The sequence below is a fragment of the Lipotes vexillifer genome, unplaced genomic scaffold (assembly GCF_000442215.2).
Source record: "Lipotes vexillifer unplaced genomic scaffold, Lipotes_vexillifer_v1.1 scaffold230, whole genome shotgun sequence".
NCBI classification, from domain to species: domain Eukaryota; kingdom Metazoa; phylum Chordata; class Mammalia; order Artiodactyla; family Lipotidae; genus Lipotes; species Lipotes vexillifer.
Genome location: NW_006775143.1, coordinates 4,658,967 through 4,675,131, shown reverse-complemented (window position 1 = coordinate 4,675,131; position 16,165 = coordinate 4,658,967). Strand labels below are relative to the sequence as shown.

Genomic DNA, 16,165 nt, shown 5'->3' with positions numbered 1-16,165 from the left:
CTGAACCCAAAGCCCATGGCATAGACCCTATAACTTCTGGGCTCCTGGGGGCTGCCTCCGGCCTCCCCAGAGAATGACAAGACTTGTGCAGCTAGTAAGTGGCAGAGTGAAGATGTGCTTATTGACTCATTCATGATGAAGGGGATTGACAAGTTCTCTGGGCCTGTTGGAGCATCAGGTGGAGGGCTGTTGGATGCCTCACGGGCTGGTCCCAGGTTTTTCCCGTGCACGAGGCCCTCCACTGCACACCTTGGCCTCAGGCCTCAGGTCCCCCATGACACACAGCCCTGGGTGAGGGTGCAGGAGACCCAGACTCACCACGACCACAGGCAGGCATCTCGCTGACATGGGTGCCTTCTCAGGCTGGTTCCGGGTCTGGTATGCCAGACGGCCCAGTCTGGAGGCTGCCTGAGCCTGTGGGAGGGCCTGAGGCATCTCCACGGGCGGGAAGCCGGAAGGAGGGTGGGAGGGAAAGACGGCACCGGCCCCTTGCTTCCATCTACACTCACGTTACCACGTTACCACTCATATGCCTGCCACTTGCTCGTGTCTTCATTGATTCATCTGTCCACTCATACATTCATTCGGTCCTCCATCTCTTCCCTCTCTTGTGCCCGCCTCCCAGCCTTCATGCACCACCCACCCACTAGACCCTGGGCACACTCATCCTGAGTGATGTCGGGGGCATGGCTTCAAAAAAGAATGAGACATCGTGGCTCTCCTCTAGGAACTCAACTTAGGCTACTCATCAGAGTTTAGTATGATCCTCTCTGCCCTGCACCCTTTTACAGGTGGGGAAACTGAGGCACAGTGAGGGTAAGTTCTTTCACCGAGTAAATGGCAGAGCTCAGAATAGAGCCCGTATCTTTGAGCTGCCGTCTGGGCTCTACTCCCACAGCATATGATAGGGTTTGGCTGTCCTGCCCAGCACTACCACCAGCCCGGGCTAACCACGTTCACAGGGCAGCTGGAGCCCCATTCACACAGAAGCACCCATGTGGCCTGGCCTCTAGGCCTCTGCCCTGGGTGGGGCTAGGCAGGGGCCCAGGTGCACCATTTCTAGGTCCAGGAGAGCTCTCCTGTGCCCACCCATTCCCCTCCTAGCAGGTCAAGTTCTCCAAGGCAACCACTGGGTTAACTTTCTCCTTTTTGTTCCTCTCTCGTGTCTCCCGACTCTAGGGAGATGAGGGACCCATGGGGCCACCGGGGGCCCCTGGCTTGGAGGTGAGTGTTGCTGGCTTGGGGGAGGTGGGATTTGTCAGTGCTGAGCCAGCTGTGTGCAGGTGGGCAACATCTGGGTGGTGCTCTGGAGAGAAGTTGTCAGTGAGGGCCTTGGGCCCCCCCAGGGATGGAGCTAGGACAGACCCCAGAGGAGAGAGACAAGGGGCAGGAAACTGTTCTTGTGCACCTACTGTGTGCTGGTGCTTTGCACATCCATTTCCGTTCATTTGATTCTCCTGTGAGAGAGACAGTGCCTTTCTTAGTTTCATTCAAGGCCCTCAAGGGTCAAAGAGCGAAGGGCTTAGCCCAGTATCTCATAGCCAGGAAGCGAGGATGCCCTGCCTGGAAACTGACTCTGCATTCTATCCTCTGCTCCAAGTGGCCTTCCAGAAGGAAGGTGTATGTCCCGCCCCACCTTCAGTCGCTATTGCATAAATTGGCAGTTTGTGGATTTTTTTGGTCTCAGGACCTCTTTACATTCTTAAAAATGATTGAGGACCCAAAATGCTTTTCTTTGTGTAGCTTACATCGATATGAGTACTTAAAACTGAGAAACTTTGGATCAATTCATTCAAAACTAATAACAAACCCGTTTCATGTTAACAAAAGTAATAGTTTTTTTTTTTTTTAAATAGTTATATTTTCCAAAGCAAAATCATCTAATGAAAAGAGTGGCATTGTTTTACATATTTTGCAAATCCCTTTAACGTCTGGCTTAATAGGAGTCAGCTGGATTCTCCAGTCTGCCTCTGCGTTCCATCTGTGGATGATACCACGTGTCATGTAGCCTCTGGAAAACTCCACTTACATTCATGAAAATGAGTGACACGGGCAAATGACAGCTTAATATTCTTATGAAAATAGTTTTGATCTCTAGTGAAATCTCCAGTGAAAGGGTCTCAGGGACCCCCAGAGGGCCCCGGACCACACTTTGAGGACCACTGGTGTAAACTCTCCATTCCCCCTGTGTCCTTTATCTTCTGTTCCAGTCCATTCCTTTTCCTCACTCCTTGAAAGCAGGTTTCATCATCCCCATTAGCAAACAAGACCAGCCGGGGAAGGGGGACTTCCCAAGGTCACACAGCTGTAGACCCTCCCTGCATCCCCAAGGACAGTTGGCAGCCTAGAGACATAGGGGCTCTGCATCCCTGCCCCCTCCTGGCTTCTCTCACTCACCTCTCCCTGTTGCAGGGTCAACCCGGCAGAAAGGGGTTTCCTGGAAGGCGTGGCCCGGATGGCTTGAAGGTGAGGGGACCTGGAAGTGACTGGGCAGGGAGGAGAGAATGCCTGGGGAAGAGAGGAGAGAGGGGGAGCCAACCTGTGAGGCCCTAGGATGACCCCTGAATCCCTGGCCTGTTGTGAAAAAGGGAGGAAATGGTCCCCGTTTATCACAAAGTATGCTAACAGAGAGGAAAAAATGGACAGAACCTCAGTGTCTCCCAGTGGGGCAGCGTTCAAGCAATGGGGTACAATGTAGCCACCAAAGATGGCGTGCTGGAAGATTTTACAAGACAGGAAAATGCCTGTGCATTGCGGGGGACGATGGCGGGGGTGTAGGAAGCAGGTCACACAGTGGAAGAGTGCAGGATGAGCCTGTGGCAGGAGCTTGTTCCCGAAGGCTCAGAGCAAAGGCTGGAATGTGGACGGGGGTTATCTCTGGGTGGTGGGATTACAGGAGATTTCCATTTTCTTCTCTGGGCTTCTGTATTTTCCCCATCATGTACCATAAACATGCATTTCATTTATTAACAGTTCTTTTAAAGTTATCAAAAAAGAACTGTCCCTAGTAGGAGAGTATGACCCTCAACACATGGGCAGCTTAATGCCTTTCCAGGCACTCCCTTTGAAGGCTGGATTTCCCCAGCCATCCTGGGCAGGGGTCACTGGGCCAAGTTTACAGCTGGGCAAGTGCACAGAGGGTGAGGGCAGAGCTGGGGGACCCAGGCTGTCCACATCGCCTCCCCTCAGGGGAAATGGCCCCCATGTCTGTGTCCGTCTGGCCCCTCTGGGGGTCCCAAGTGTGAGGTCTCGGGGAGGAGTTGGGGTGGAGGCTGAGGCTCGAGCCGGGATCACAATGCGCCACATCCATTTGTAAACCAAACTCCTGGCTGGTCCAAGCTCACATCCTGCCCTCTGAGGTCTCGGCCTTTCTCCCTCAGACACCAGCTGTCTTTCTGTAGTGGGAGCAGTGACATAGCCTGGGTGGATTTATCCCGTGGGTCTGCTCACCAGTGTGGCTATGGCTACAGAAGAAGCAGGAGCCGTCCCAGCAGACAGACGAGGCTGCGAATGGCCACCTGGTATGAGAGCTGGAAACAGCCTCGGAGACAAATGAGTCTGGTTTTCCTTATTTGTAACTGGGGACGCCGAGCCCAGAGCAGAGACGAGACCCACCAAAGTCACTTGTGAGCTGGTGGCAGAGCTCTGGTGGGTTAGGTCCGGTACTCAGGCGCCCTGACTCCCCAGCTCCCTGCACGTCCTGCGGTGGGGCAGCCTGGTGCTGTAGGAATGGGGATTTCCATCAGTCAGACCAAAGTTCCAATTCTAGCCCTGCTTCCAGCGCGCTGTGTGACCTCCAGAAGGTCACTTCACCTCTCTGAGCTTCAGTTTCTATCTCCACAAAATGGGTTGATGAAGGGCCCAAATGAGATACAGATCTCGTGCCAAGTAATCTGCCCAGGGCCACTCTGAGGGAATGGTGACTGGGGTCATCCCTGGGGCCAGAGGTTCTGTCCCAGTATCCCTTGACCCTGCCACTTGTTTGGAGTCTCCAAGGCCAGACTCTGGAGTTGAGTTTCCTGGTCCATCCCCACCGGTGGGGACTAAGGCCACTCAACTGGGGTGTCCCCCAGGAGGCGTAGACTCCTGTCACCCATGCCAAGTGACCCTCCTCTGTTTCTCTGCAGGGAGAACCAGGCAATCCTGGACGGCCGGGGCCCGTGGGTGAGCAGGTGAGTCACCACTGTCTTGGAGCATATCGGCTCCCTTTACTGAGCGCTTACATTGTGGGAAGCACACACACGCACCTCATTCATTCCCCATCCCAGCTGGAGAGGTAGGTTCGCTCATCTTCCCCTTTCATTGACACGGACAGACTCTGGCTCTGAGGGAGGTGAGGTCACTGAATGAGAAAGCCATGAATCTCAGTCACAGCGGCCACGCCCCACGCCCTGATTCTGCAGATGTTCTGGGGGCATTCGCCCAAAGACATTACGTGACTTTGCTCCCAGAACGTGAAAAGTGGAAAAGCCCTTCACGGTCGCTGTTCGTGCTCAATTTAACGGGGAAGCTTGAAGACCAGAGAAGCAGAGCCACTTGCCAGGGACTCTTGGTCCAGGCATCCCTAAATTATAAAGAAGATGAAATTCAAACCAGTGGGTCTGGATAGTTGGGAAGTCGGGTCAGGGTCTCAAGAGGAGAGGAGGTGACAAGTGGTCATTGAGAAGGAGGTCCAGGGCCCTCGGTGCTGGAGGCTGCTGGGTGGATGGCCGGCCTCAGATCCCCCCTCTGCAGCCCCGCGCCTCCTGAAAGCATCACCTCTGGGCTTGTAGGCCGGGTTGGAAGGTAGCAGTCTCCTCCACTCGTTTAAAGGAGGACCCCACCTTCTGAACCCTGTGAGGAGCTGCCTCAGGCTGGAAGGAGCAATGATGCTGGGGACCCAGAAGAATTTGTCTCCACCGAGAAACACCATCAATGGCGTGAGAGTCACACGCACGATGAGCTTCCCCACCAGGCCTGCAACATCTGTTGGGGGGAAGAAAGGAACTAAAGCAGGGGGAGGACTGGATTTTTGAAACCTTTCCAGTGTTATTCGAGTGTATTCTGTGGGAAGCCTGGGAGTTTGGAAGGGCGGCCGTGGCCTGGATGTATTTCCTCATTGGAAAAAAACAGGCAATACGTTCAGCAAATTTAATTTCATAGTTATGCTCATGGTAGGGCCCTCGGGAAATAGATACTCGGAATCCTAAGATGGCAGGACACGAAGAGTCCTTAGAAATCACTCTATCCTGGGGTCCTAACCTTTTTTGTGCCTTGGACCCCTTTGGCAGGCTGGTGAAGGCCATGGACCCCTTCTCAGAATAGAGAACTTTTAAATGCATAAAATACAAAACAAAGCACTACAAAGGAAATCAATTATATTGAAATACAAATGTGACAGTACGTTAAAATGTGATCTCCTCAAAGATCTGTTTCTTTATTCTTGCATTAAATAACGAGATCTAACGGAGGGGTCCAGTCATGACCTCAATTTTGAAGTGGTGACAAGCCTTACTGATACATTTTGAACCCTCTGCAGCAGTGACGGTAATGCGACATGTAAATATCTGTGACCATTACAGGTGCTGTGGGTTTGTTGCCTACACTCATATTTGCTAAATTTCAATAGGTTGGTGAAAATAAAAGTTGTAGTTTTTTCCATTCAAGTTTATGGACCACCTCCGCCCCCCCGCCTCCTGAAATCCATCCGTGGGGCCTTACGGGGACTCTAGGTGAAGAACCCCTGGATCCTGGTCCATGTTGGCAGGCTGGGATTCTTGGAGGGGAATGGGCTTGACTTAGATGACCAAGTAAGGTGGTGGCAAAGCTGGGGCAGGAGTGGCAACCTGGCCTGGGCAGCCCCGGGCTCACTTGTTCAGTAGAGCCCTCAGCTAGCTGCCCGGCTGGCTGAGCAGGAAAGAGAGACCTGTCTGAGCCGTGAGGCAGGAGCCCAGTGGCTGCCAGCATGCGGGGTGCCATGCCTGCTGTTCCCTCAGCCCCCTCCCGAGGTGGGAAGGAGCAGGCATTTCCTATTCACGGCAGAATCAGAGGATCCCCAGGAAAGAGTATAAGGACCTCCTTATAACCACAGTGTCTGCTGCATTTATCGGGTGCCTGTTAGGTGCCAGGCTCTGTGCCAAACACTTTCCTTACCATCCCCGGCAGTTCCTCCAGCAACCCTATGACAGTCGGTAGTATTGGCCCCGTTTTGCAGATGAGGAAACCAAGGCTCTGAGAAGTTAAGTAACTTGCCCGAGATCTCCCAGGCAGTAACATAACCGTCAGAGCCCAAGTTGACACTCAGCCCTGCTGGATTCCCATAACCTGCCCCGAAGAGTCTAGAAAACCCTTGACCTGAGCTCTTGCGGTTTTCCAACAGCTAATTAGAGTGCAGCCAGCCTGCCGGGCCCTGTCCCAGGTGCTGGGTGCACAAAGATAATTACAAGGCAGGAGCGTTACCTTTAAGAAGCTCTGTCCAGGGGGAAACCAGGCCTCTAAACACCTAACCCTGAGATGTCTAATCCAGCAGAGGACCCACGACTGTCTTGTTCCCAACTGCATCCCCAGCACCCAGCAGAGAGTCCTATGAGAGCAGGGAGGGAGGGAGAAAAACCCCCATAGTCGACAACAGACCTTTATCTGTAGACTGCATAAGCACCGGGCCAGCCTCCTCCCCCACACTGGGGACTCAGATCCCGTCTGTGCCATGCCCACTGTAGGTGACAATGTTGCCTCCCCCCGCGTGCCCTCTTGCCAGCGGAGAGGAGCCAACTGTGCCCACAGCTGTCAGATCTGCTTCTGCACCAGCCCGGCCAGGTGGAAGCCCTGGGCCTTGGGGACGAGCTTCCCTGGACCAGCCTCAGCTCCACCCACGGGACAGGGTGCCAGGATGTTCCGGGACAGTGCCCCAGTGGGGACAGGGTGTCCTGGGATGGGGGCGGGGGATGGGCTGTATGGCCCTTATTCATGAGGATCCCATTTGGTTTCTTCATTGAAGTTTATGACCTGCCTGCCTTCCAGGACCCGACAACTCATAAATTTAAAGTAGCTATGAAATTTCTGTTTCTCTGGGCCAGTTGGGCAGGGGCCTCTTAACAGAGCAGTTTTTATTCCCTTTACTCGGTATCCACTAAATGTCTGACTGCTCCCTTGCTAGGAGCTCAGGCCTCTGTCTTAACCCCGTGCCCTTTTAAAATAAATTAGAATAGGATGGGAGGGATACTTGGTTATTTTCTGTGACTTATTAGCCATGACCTCATACCTTGAACCTCACCCCTCTCACCTCATACTTCAACCCTGAAGGGTCTGTGAACTCAGGGAACTAGGCCCCCACGGATGGTGATAGTGTCGGAGTGCCAGGCAGATCGGTACCCTGCTCATGGCCACACGTGTTGGAGTGACTGACAGGTGCATGGGCTTTGGAGCCACACAGACCAGAGTTGAATCCTAGGCTGCAGCCACGAGACACACATAGTCCTGGTCTGAGCTGCCACTTTAAAACTGTCTCTGAGCCCCGCAGAGCTGACCCTTTGGAACTGGATGCTTTTTCTTCACTCTAGTTGCCTGGCAGGTGGGGCCACAGCTTCACTGCCTGAGTGTACAACTTCGGATTTGTTTCTCATCAGGTTCAAGGTCTCATTTCTTTCTGGATACACTTTGGGGACAGGGAGCATGTTTTATGGGGCAAAGCCACTCATCCCTCAGTCTTCCCGAATTCTCCCAGAAACCCTTGGCTACAAACCTGGGCTCTTCCAAAGCCACTTTTGCACCCCTGGACCACCCTAGACCCTCCTCTGCAGGAATTTTCCTTAGCAGAGAAGAGAGTGGGGTCTGGGCTGGGAATTGCCTGCCTTCCGGGGTTACTCCTCTAACTAAGCCCTTCACCCTCACTGAGGATGAGCCAGTCACCTGCTCCTGGCGGCAGCGAGGCCTGCGGCCACCTAGAAGAATCCTGGAACACAGAGGCCAGTTATCACCCAGTGGAGTTAAACAGAGCAACAGGAACCACAGTGTGTGTGTGTGTGTGTGTGTGTGTGTGTGTGTGCTCTTTCAGAAAGGAGAGGAAGCCTTTCACAAGACAGTAAAAAGGACTTCACTTCCCAGATTTCAATCAGGTCTTTTTGGCAAGGGCTGTTAGGGTGTTTCTTCTATCCCCGCCAACAGGTTTGTTTCTCTCTTTGAAACAGCCCCAGAGCCCCGAAAGATGGGGACAGATTTCTCATAGGCAGGCCTCTTCCCAGCACCGCTGTAGGACCTTCCCCTGCCCCGCCCCCCTACTCCCCTATCCCACCCCCTCCCCAAAGGTGGCTGCCTCCCAGCTTCTGGCGCGGGAAGAATGTGTGGCTCTCCCAGGGATGCTGGCAGCAGCCCCACCGCTTGGCTCCAAAATCAGAACCATCTGGTGGAGTGGAGGAAGTCAGGACAGTGCCCAAAGAGAGGCAACTCTCTCCTCGGTGGCAGCCCCACGCCGGCTGGATTACCCGGCACGGGGCAGGAGACACGGGGAGACAGCTCCAGTGGAAGAGAGATGTGGGCGAGTTGCCTTTGAAACTCAGCACATCTCTGAATTCACGTTGCTTCCTTCTTTCTCTTGCTTTTATACACATTTCTTATAGGGACTTCTGGGATTCGTTGGTCTGGTCGGGGAGCCAGGAATCACGGGAGAAAAGGTAAGTCGTGTTGGCGGGAATATCTAAGCAAATAGAGCTTGTGTTTTGAAATTTTTAAAAGGGGAAGGGGCCAGTTGCCCTGGGGGTGTCAGACCTCCCTCCCTGGCCTCTCCTCGCTTCCCTGGCCTTCCAGACCCTCAAAGAGCCATTGTTCCGTGTCCCAGCATCCCCTGGGGCTTCCGCCATGCCCTCCTGCCGGCATCCTGAAACACAGTTAGATGTCTGTGTGACAGCCATCTCCGTGGTCTGGGCCGCTCGCGGCTGCGCGCTGGCACTGCATGGGGCTCTGGCAACAGGAGAGGCGGAGTAATCTTTCAAAAAAGGAGCCCAGTTCTTCAGTTTGCCTTGTTAATGCCAGCAGCTCTGTTTTACAGACCAGATAACCGAGGCTGCAATAGGGGAGGTGACTTGCTCGACGTGACCCAGATAGGAAGTGGCAGAGCTGGGATTCAGTTTCCATGGCCACGCTTTGCCCCACGTTGGCTCCCAGCCCATAGCTTGTGGCTTCCCATCTCCCATGGGCCCTTGAGGGGAAGTTTTATCTGATTCCCCAGGAAGGCGAGCTACGGGAGTTGATATTATTCCCACTGGATAGATGGAAAGACTGAGGTCCTGATCTGGCCCCACCTAGCTTTCCAGGCTCATCCCTCTTATCATTCCCTGTGTCCCAGACCTTCTGGTCACCTTCTCCTCCTCCTCCTTCTCTTTCTCCTCTTTCTCTTCTTTTATATTTAACACTTTTGGAAGTAATTATATTCACAGGAAGTTGCAAAAAATAGCACAGGAAGGCCCTGTGTAACCGTCACCCTGTTGCCTCCATGGTAACGTCTTTGATAACTTCAGTGCAATATCAAAGCCATCTCTGGCCTTCTTTTGTTGCTCGAATGGTCCATGTCCCTCCTCACCTGCAAACCATTACCCATGCCGTTCCCTTGGCCAGGTACACTCTTCCCATCCCCCTATCTTTGCCTAGATGACTCTCAGTTATCCTTCAGCATTCTGAGGGAAGCCTTCCCCACCACACCCCTGCACTCGAGGGGTCAAATCCCCTAGTGAAACACCTTAGCACCAAGACCCACTCCCTCACTTCACTTACCCCAGTTTGCATCTGTTTTGGTGATTTGTGTCAGTCTCCTCATAACACTCTGTCTCACTCCGTGTGAGCAAAGTCTGTCTGTTTCTACCCACCATCGTGTCTTCAGGGTCTAGCATATCATGCCAGGCACATAGTAGATGCTCAAGAAATGTTTGCTGCCTGTGCGGATACAAGAAAGAGGGCTTCACACAAATAGAGCCAGGATCCAAACCCAGAGCCGCTGCCTTCTGGCCATAGCTCTGTCTGCTACACCTGCCATCTCTGCCCGATCTGTCTGGATTGGTCAAGAGAGACTAAGTTGCGTCTCTGATTCTCCAGCATCTCATCTGGGTTGGAGCAGGGGGTGGGGAGAATAAAAGAAATGCCTTATATTGCCATCTCTGCCTTAGCAAGCCCAGCCCAGGGGATGCCAGGCCTAATGAGGACCACAGAACGTGGGCCAGGATCAAAGCGGATGACGTGTTTAGCACATCCTTGATCTGGACCAGCCCTGCCCAAGGGAAGCCCACCGTGTGTGTGGCACACCGCAGTGGAGGCTGAGGCCTCCTAGGACTTGCTGGGGTTCTTGGCTTCTGCTGACTGAAATCTCAGGACTCCCCCCTCCCCCTGTCACCACCCTGGGTGATGTGGCTATAGACCTTGGACAAGCCCCTACACCCCTCTAGTCTCTGGAGTGCCCTCTGCACCCTCCCCCCCCCCCCATAGAGCCACCCCACTGCCGTGACCTCCCTGAATTGCTGTCTCCATCACAGGGTGACCGGGGCATGATGGGACCCCCAGGCGCGCCCGGACCCAAGGGGTCGATGGTAAGGAGCAAGCCCCCCTCCCCCCCCCCCCCCCCCCCATAGAGCCACCCCACTGCCGTGACCTCCCTGAATTGCTGTCTCCATCACAGGGTGACCGGGGCATGATGGGACCCCCAGGCGCGCCCGGACCCAAGGGGTCGATGGTAAGGAGCAAGTCTGCATCCCTTTGCCCTCTCCTGTCACAGCCGCGGTGACAGCTCTGCTCTCCTCTGCCTGCGTCCGCGTACCCAAGGCGTTCACGATGACCGGCTCCTTTACCTTCCAGGAGGCCCTGGGCTGGGGCTGAGCCGCGGCCGAGGCAGTACTGCAGAAGGAAGAGGCACCTTCCAGAGCTGATTCCTTCTTTTTCATCTCTTTCTTGATAGGGTCATCCTGGAACTCCAGGTGGTGTTGGGACCCCCGGAGAGCCTGGACCTATGGTAAGCAAAGCCCTCATGTTCCCTGAGCTCAAACCCACTGTCGAGTCATGGTGAGGAGTCCAGGTCTCAAAGTCAGACAGACCGGGAATCCCAGCTCCCCCACTCCCTGGCTGTATTGTCAGGGCAGTTCATTGAACTTCTCTGCGCCTAAATTTTGCTCATATGAAAAACAGATGAAATAATCATGGTCATGATAGTGTGATTGTATGGGTGAAACGAAACCAGGCAGCTAATGTTCATTACATAGGGATGGTCATTGCAAGGGAGTATCATGGTCATTGGCACCTCTGTTGCTTTATTCATTCACTCAGGAAATACTGTGTCACATGTGCCACTCCAGGAGCTGCCATCAACAAGGCAGAAAGCTGTCCCTGCCCTTTAGGAGCTCGTATTCTGGTGTGGCGGAGAGAGAAGCCAGTAAATAAGTGACAGCTGCTATGGAGAAAGCAGGGAAGAGAATGGGAAATGAAGGGCCAAGGATACAGGGGTCCTGGGCTTCTCACGATGACTGAGGCACCAGGGGTATTCCTGAGGATCCCAAGGCGGGGAGGTGGGAGAGGCGGGGGGCTGGGGGGAGGGTGTGGCCGGGAGCACCCGGATGCAGGGGTCCCTCCTCCTCCCCCGAGGGTGAGGTAGGGTTGGGGGCTGGGTGGCTCTCACCCTGAGCACATGGAGCTTCTGGTCCCTCCACCTCTGCTGGTGGAGGACGGAGGGAATTGGGGCAGGGCACTCACTTCGGCCAAGGCTGAGGTTCAAGGCTGGGAGCCCACTCTGGGGCGAGGGGATGGGAGGGTGGGCTTCAGGCAGGTGGAAAGGGTATGGTGGGAGGGGGACTGGCACAGGCAGGATCCCGGGGCAAGCCTGGAGGGTGATGAGTTCAGGTGCCTTCACAGGCTAGACTGAGGGGCTCCCTGGGGTCTGAGGAAGGAGGGAACGGGAGCCTTCGATGGTTTGAATCCAAGGGAAGTGCGCCCACACCAGTTCTCTGAGCCACTTAGGGAAGCAAGGCCAACTCAGTTCCCAAACTTTTCTGTGCACCTGCCGTGTGCTGTGCCCATGCTCAGTCCTGGAGTTGCCAAAATGGTACAAAATAGATCCTGCTCTTAAGGTTCTCACTGTCTAGTCCTCTCACTCATTAACAGACTTTTACTGAGCACCTACTATGTGCCAGACAGTGCTAGGTGCCCAGGGTAGGGCCGAAGCCAGAGAACAAGGATGCTAGGGGTCTATCATCCAATTCTAGCTGTGCCCCCGGACCTCAGCCTCCCTGAGCCTCCCTCTAGGCTTTCTTCCTCCCGTGTCCAACCTCCTCCCCATTCCATTTCCTCAGTGCTTCCATCTGTTCAATGGTTTGGCTCCGACTTAGTGAAATCAAACAGTGAGCTGCCGTTTTCAGATCCCAAGGTTGCCATTGACCCTCCTCTGTTGCAGTGTGGGGCTGGGCCCTTGGATCTCTTGGGGCTCCTTTCGGTCAGCCAGCTGCCCCCAGTGCCACTGGGGAAGCAGGATAGCATGGAGCTCCAGAAAGCTTCAGAATCAGACACATGTGAGTCAAATTCTGGCTCCCCCTTTACTAGCTGTGTGATTGTTGGCAACATGTGTAGCATCTCTGAGCCTCAGTTTCCCCATCTGAGTCAGCATAATACCACCTTCATTATGAGACTGTTGTGAGAAATGAATGGTACCGTGCATGATGTAATGCTTAGCAAACTACCCGCATATACTAAGTGCTTAATGGATGGTAACAATAATAATTGCTATCACTATTTGTTAGATATGATAATTATCACTATTATTAGTAAGACTGTTACTATGAAAGTGACATTTCTGATGGTACGGTTCACATCTGATTGGCATTTTCCACTTTTCCAATCACTTTAACATCCATGTTCTCCTACAGTCCACTGAGGTCAGCCAAGGTTATTATCTCCATTATTTGGAGGGGAACAGTCAGGTCCTGGGACCACCAGTTTCTGACCTCCTCTCCTTTTGAGAGAGCTGACAGCAACCCTTTACTGAGGACCTTCCAGGTCATTTCATCTTCCTAGCAACTCTAGGAGTCAGGGACTCTTCTTATACCCATTTTATAGATGATGAAACTGAGGCCCAAAGAGTTTAAGTCACTTGCCAAAGGTCACAGAATTAGTACGTGGCAGAGTCAGGGCTTGAACCTAGTTCTCTGGTGGAACAGTGTGTTCTTTTAAGCACTCTACGCTACTGCCTCTGAGTTGAGACTTGGCTCCTGAAATTTCCCAGTGACGCATTGCATGCCTTCTGCAGTCTGAGATCCCTCTATAAAATGGTCCATTCTCACCCAGTCGTCATGTTCTCCCTCACCCGGGAGTCAGATCTGTCCTTTTAGGGGGCCAAGCCCAGGTCCACACCCTGCTTGCTCTGCTGACAAGGGATCAGGTTGGGACCCAGCGCCTCACATCAGCCCTTTAGCAGTTGAAAGGTCTGCGCCCCCTGAGGCCCTGGGAAGAGGAAAATGGGAGCAGAAAGAGGAGTTTTTCCTGAGGCCCCAAACTGAGCTGGGCCTCTCCCTGGTATTCGGAGGGGGGGGGATGAGGCCGTCTTTTCTTGTAAAAGGAGCACGCCCAGTCTGAGAATCCCGCGGAGCTGGGAGGCTCCTGCAGCTGTTGGAGGGGTCCTCGGCCAGCCATGCGGCTAAGACGCAGCTTGACGTGTATAGCTGGGGGCTGGAACCTGGGGAGAGAAACCAGGCAGCGAGGCGGCCTGCTTCTTCTCTTCACCTTCTTTCTCTCCCTTCCTATCCTCTGTCCTCTTCAGTCCTTCCCTTAATCCCTGTCATCGGCCCGCCCTGGGCCAGGTGCTGGGAATTCAAAGGACAAAACCAGCCCTGTTTTTTCTTTCCCTCCCTCCCTGTCTCTTCTTGTCATTCCTTCACCAAACCGAGATAACCCTGTCGAGGCGTCTTCCCGGGGCCAGGCCCTGCTCCCTTCTCTTTGCCTCCCCCACCGACTTCTCCGCCCAGCCTCTCCCCCTCCCCCCTCCCCCCTCCCCCCTCCACACGTGCTTCCTGCTCCCCCGCCCTCACTTCAGGGCCCTGGTCTGGCTCTGCCCTCTCTTACCCTCCCTGACTCTTCCTGCCCTGGGCAGAGCCTTCTGGGTGCTTGCAGGTAATATTCAAGGTCAGGGTGGGGGACGGAACTTGGGACCCCATATTCTCCTTGCTGATGGAGAGAGAAAAGGGGAAGTGGGAGTTGGAGATTTTGGTCAGGAACGTCCTCATAGCTGCCGGTTGTTGATTTTGAGATAAAGAAGGAAGCGGCTTATCCATCCAGGATGCCTTCTCCCTGCTGCCGGATCCCCAGGCCCAGGCGCTGACTCCTGCTCAAGGTGGCAGCACATCTGCTGCTTCTCCTGGGGGACAGATCTTCCCACTGGGCCCAGTCCTTCCATCTGGAGCTGCTGGGCTCGGGAGTGGCCGCTCCTGAGCAGCGCCGGTTTGACGCTGCAGGCCTAACCTTCGGTGTTGTACTTGCTCCCTAAAAGGGGGTTTCTCCAGACTCTTTCTCCTCCCCACAGGGTCCTCCAGGATCTCGAGGCCCGCTGGGCATGAGGGGAGCAAAGGGACGACGGGTAAGTGCGGCCCAGCCCCCGGGGGTGGACACTGGTGGGGCCACCTGCTGGAGAGACCCCTCTTGGTCCTTGCCCTCCGCCCAGCCCTGAGATCTGTGACTTTCACAGCACCAGCCTCCTCCCAGGCCTGGCTCTCCGTGTGGGACCCCCACCCATCTTTCCCAGCCCATTTCTGAGCACCACGCCTTGCCATCCAGCAGGAACAGAGGGGCTCTGTGGTGCCGATGCTTTGACCATTCATGTGTTTGCTCATGCATTCATTCATCTACAATTTATTTAGCACCTGCTATGGGCCGGCCACTGTTGGAGACTCTAGATACCACAAGAACAGGACAGGCAGGACCCTTGCCTGGCTTCATGGCTCAATCAAGTAGGTCAAACAGACAGTACAGGGTCATTAGCACGTCGATGGTGGAAACACAGGCAACTTGGGAGCCTGGAAGAGGCACCTCACCTGACCAGGGTACCAGGGAAGGCTTCAAGGAGAGGGTGATGCTTGAGCTGATGCCAGGTTCCCGGCAGAGGGAAAGCCTTAAGGTGAGAAGGAACAGCATGTTTAGGGATTCCCCCTGGTTCAACAGAGGGGCAGGAGAGAGGGATAAGACCAAGAATTAGCAAGTGTCAAGCCAAGCAGGGCCTCAAACACCACAGCTAAGCCTATGGGCTATGTTCCAAGGGTAGTGGGGAGCCGCAGAGGGTTTTATGCAGGGCTGGCCCTGAGCACGGTAGCTAGAGGTAATCACTAGTACTTACTCTGTGCCAGGCACTATCACGTACATTGACTCAGCTACTTTTCAGCACTACCCTATAATGTAGGTGCTATTCTTAATTCCCATCTTACAGATAAGGAACCTAAGGCACAGAGAGGTTAAGTCACCTGCCTCAGGTTGCACAGCTAGAAAGTGGCAGAACTGTGATTTGAACCCAGGGGATCTGACTCTTTCGCATACTGAAGGCGGGGAGGGCAGATGGAGTGGTTTCCTGCCCCCAGTGGGTGTCCAGGTGCCAGGCCAGGCAGCCTTGTGAGAAGGAAACAAGATGGCACAGTGGCCCAGGCAGTCCAGGCCTGATACTCAAGCTCGTACCAGGGGATCCGAGATGATTATTCTCTTCTTGGCTGAATTTCAAGTAGTTTAAAAATTTCCCCTGAACGAGGTGCTCTGAGCGAAGTCTGCCTCGGAGAGACGAGCCTTAGAGGCATTCTCCTGGCCTGGCAGGACCCCTCCCAGTGCCATGTCCTGGACTCTGGGAGTAGCCAAGACCCTTTGGCAGCCGGGTTGCACCCTGACCCTCTGCACATTCCCTCCTGCCCGGGAAGCCAGGTTGGCTGGAGGTGGAGCTGTGCTGGCCCAGGCCCTGCCCGGCACAGCCTGCCGGATGCAGAGGCTCAGGCCTCCATCAACTCACTGAGCCCCTCACAACCGTCGGACCACCCTTCCCGGTGGTGGCTTGAAGAATGTATCTCCTGCTTGAGGAAACCCAGGCTCCCAACCGCATCAAAGTCTCAGGGGCTGGAAGGGGAGCTTCAGGAACATGAGCCCCGCCCCCTGCTGGGTTTGGCAGGGATGCAAAACCTGTGGGGCGCACCCCCCG

The 16,165-nt window shown here is 54.4% G+C and overlaps 1 protein-coding gene across 1 annotated transcript in view; it reads left to right on the top strand.

The window, feature by feature from the left end:
• COL27A1 (collagen type XXVII alpha 1 chain) overlaps window positions 1–16,165 on the top strand; it is a 146,393-nt gene that overhangs the window by 82,006 nt on the left and 48,222 nt on the right. Inside the window, exons 22-28 of the mRNA XM_007449735.1 lie at window positions 1,180–1,224; window positions 2,413–2,466; window positions 4,128–4,172; window positions 8,595–8,648; window positions 10,497–10,550; window positions 10,916–10,969; window positions 14,519–14,572. Coding sequence (XP_007449797.1) covers window positions 1,180–1,224; window positions 2,413–2,466; window positions 4,128–4,172; window positions 8,595–8,648; window positions 10,497–10,550; window positions 10,916–10,969; window positions 14,519–14,572 — 360 coding nt within the window. The remainder of the gene's footprint in view (window positions 1–1,179; window positions 1,225–2,412; window positions 2,467–4,127; window positions 4,173–8,594; window positions 8,649–10,496; window positions 10,551–10,915; window positions 10,970–14,518; window positions 14,573–16,165) is intronic.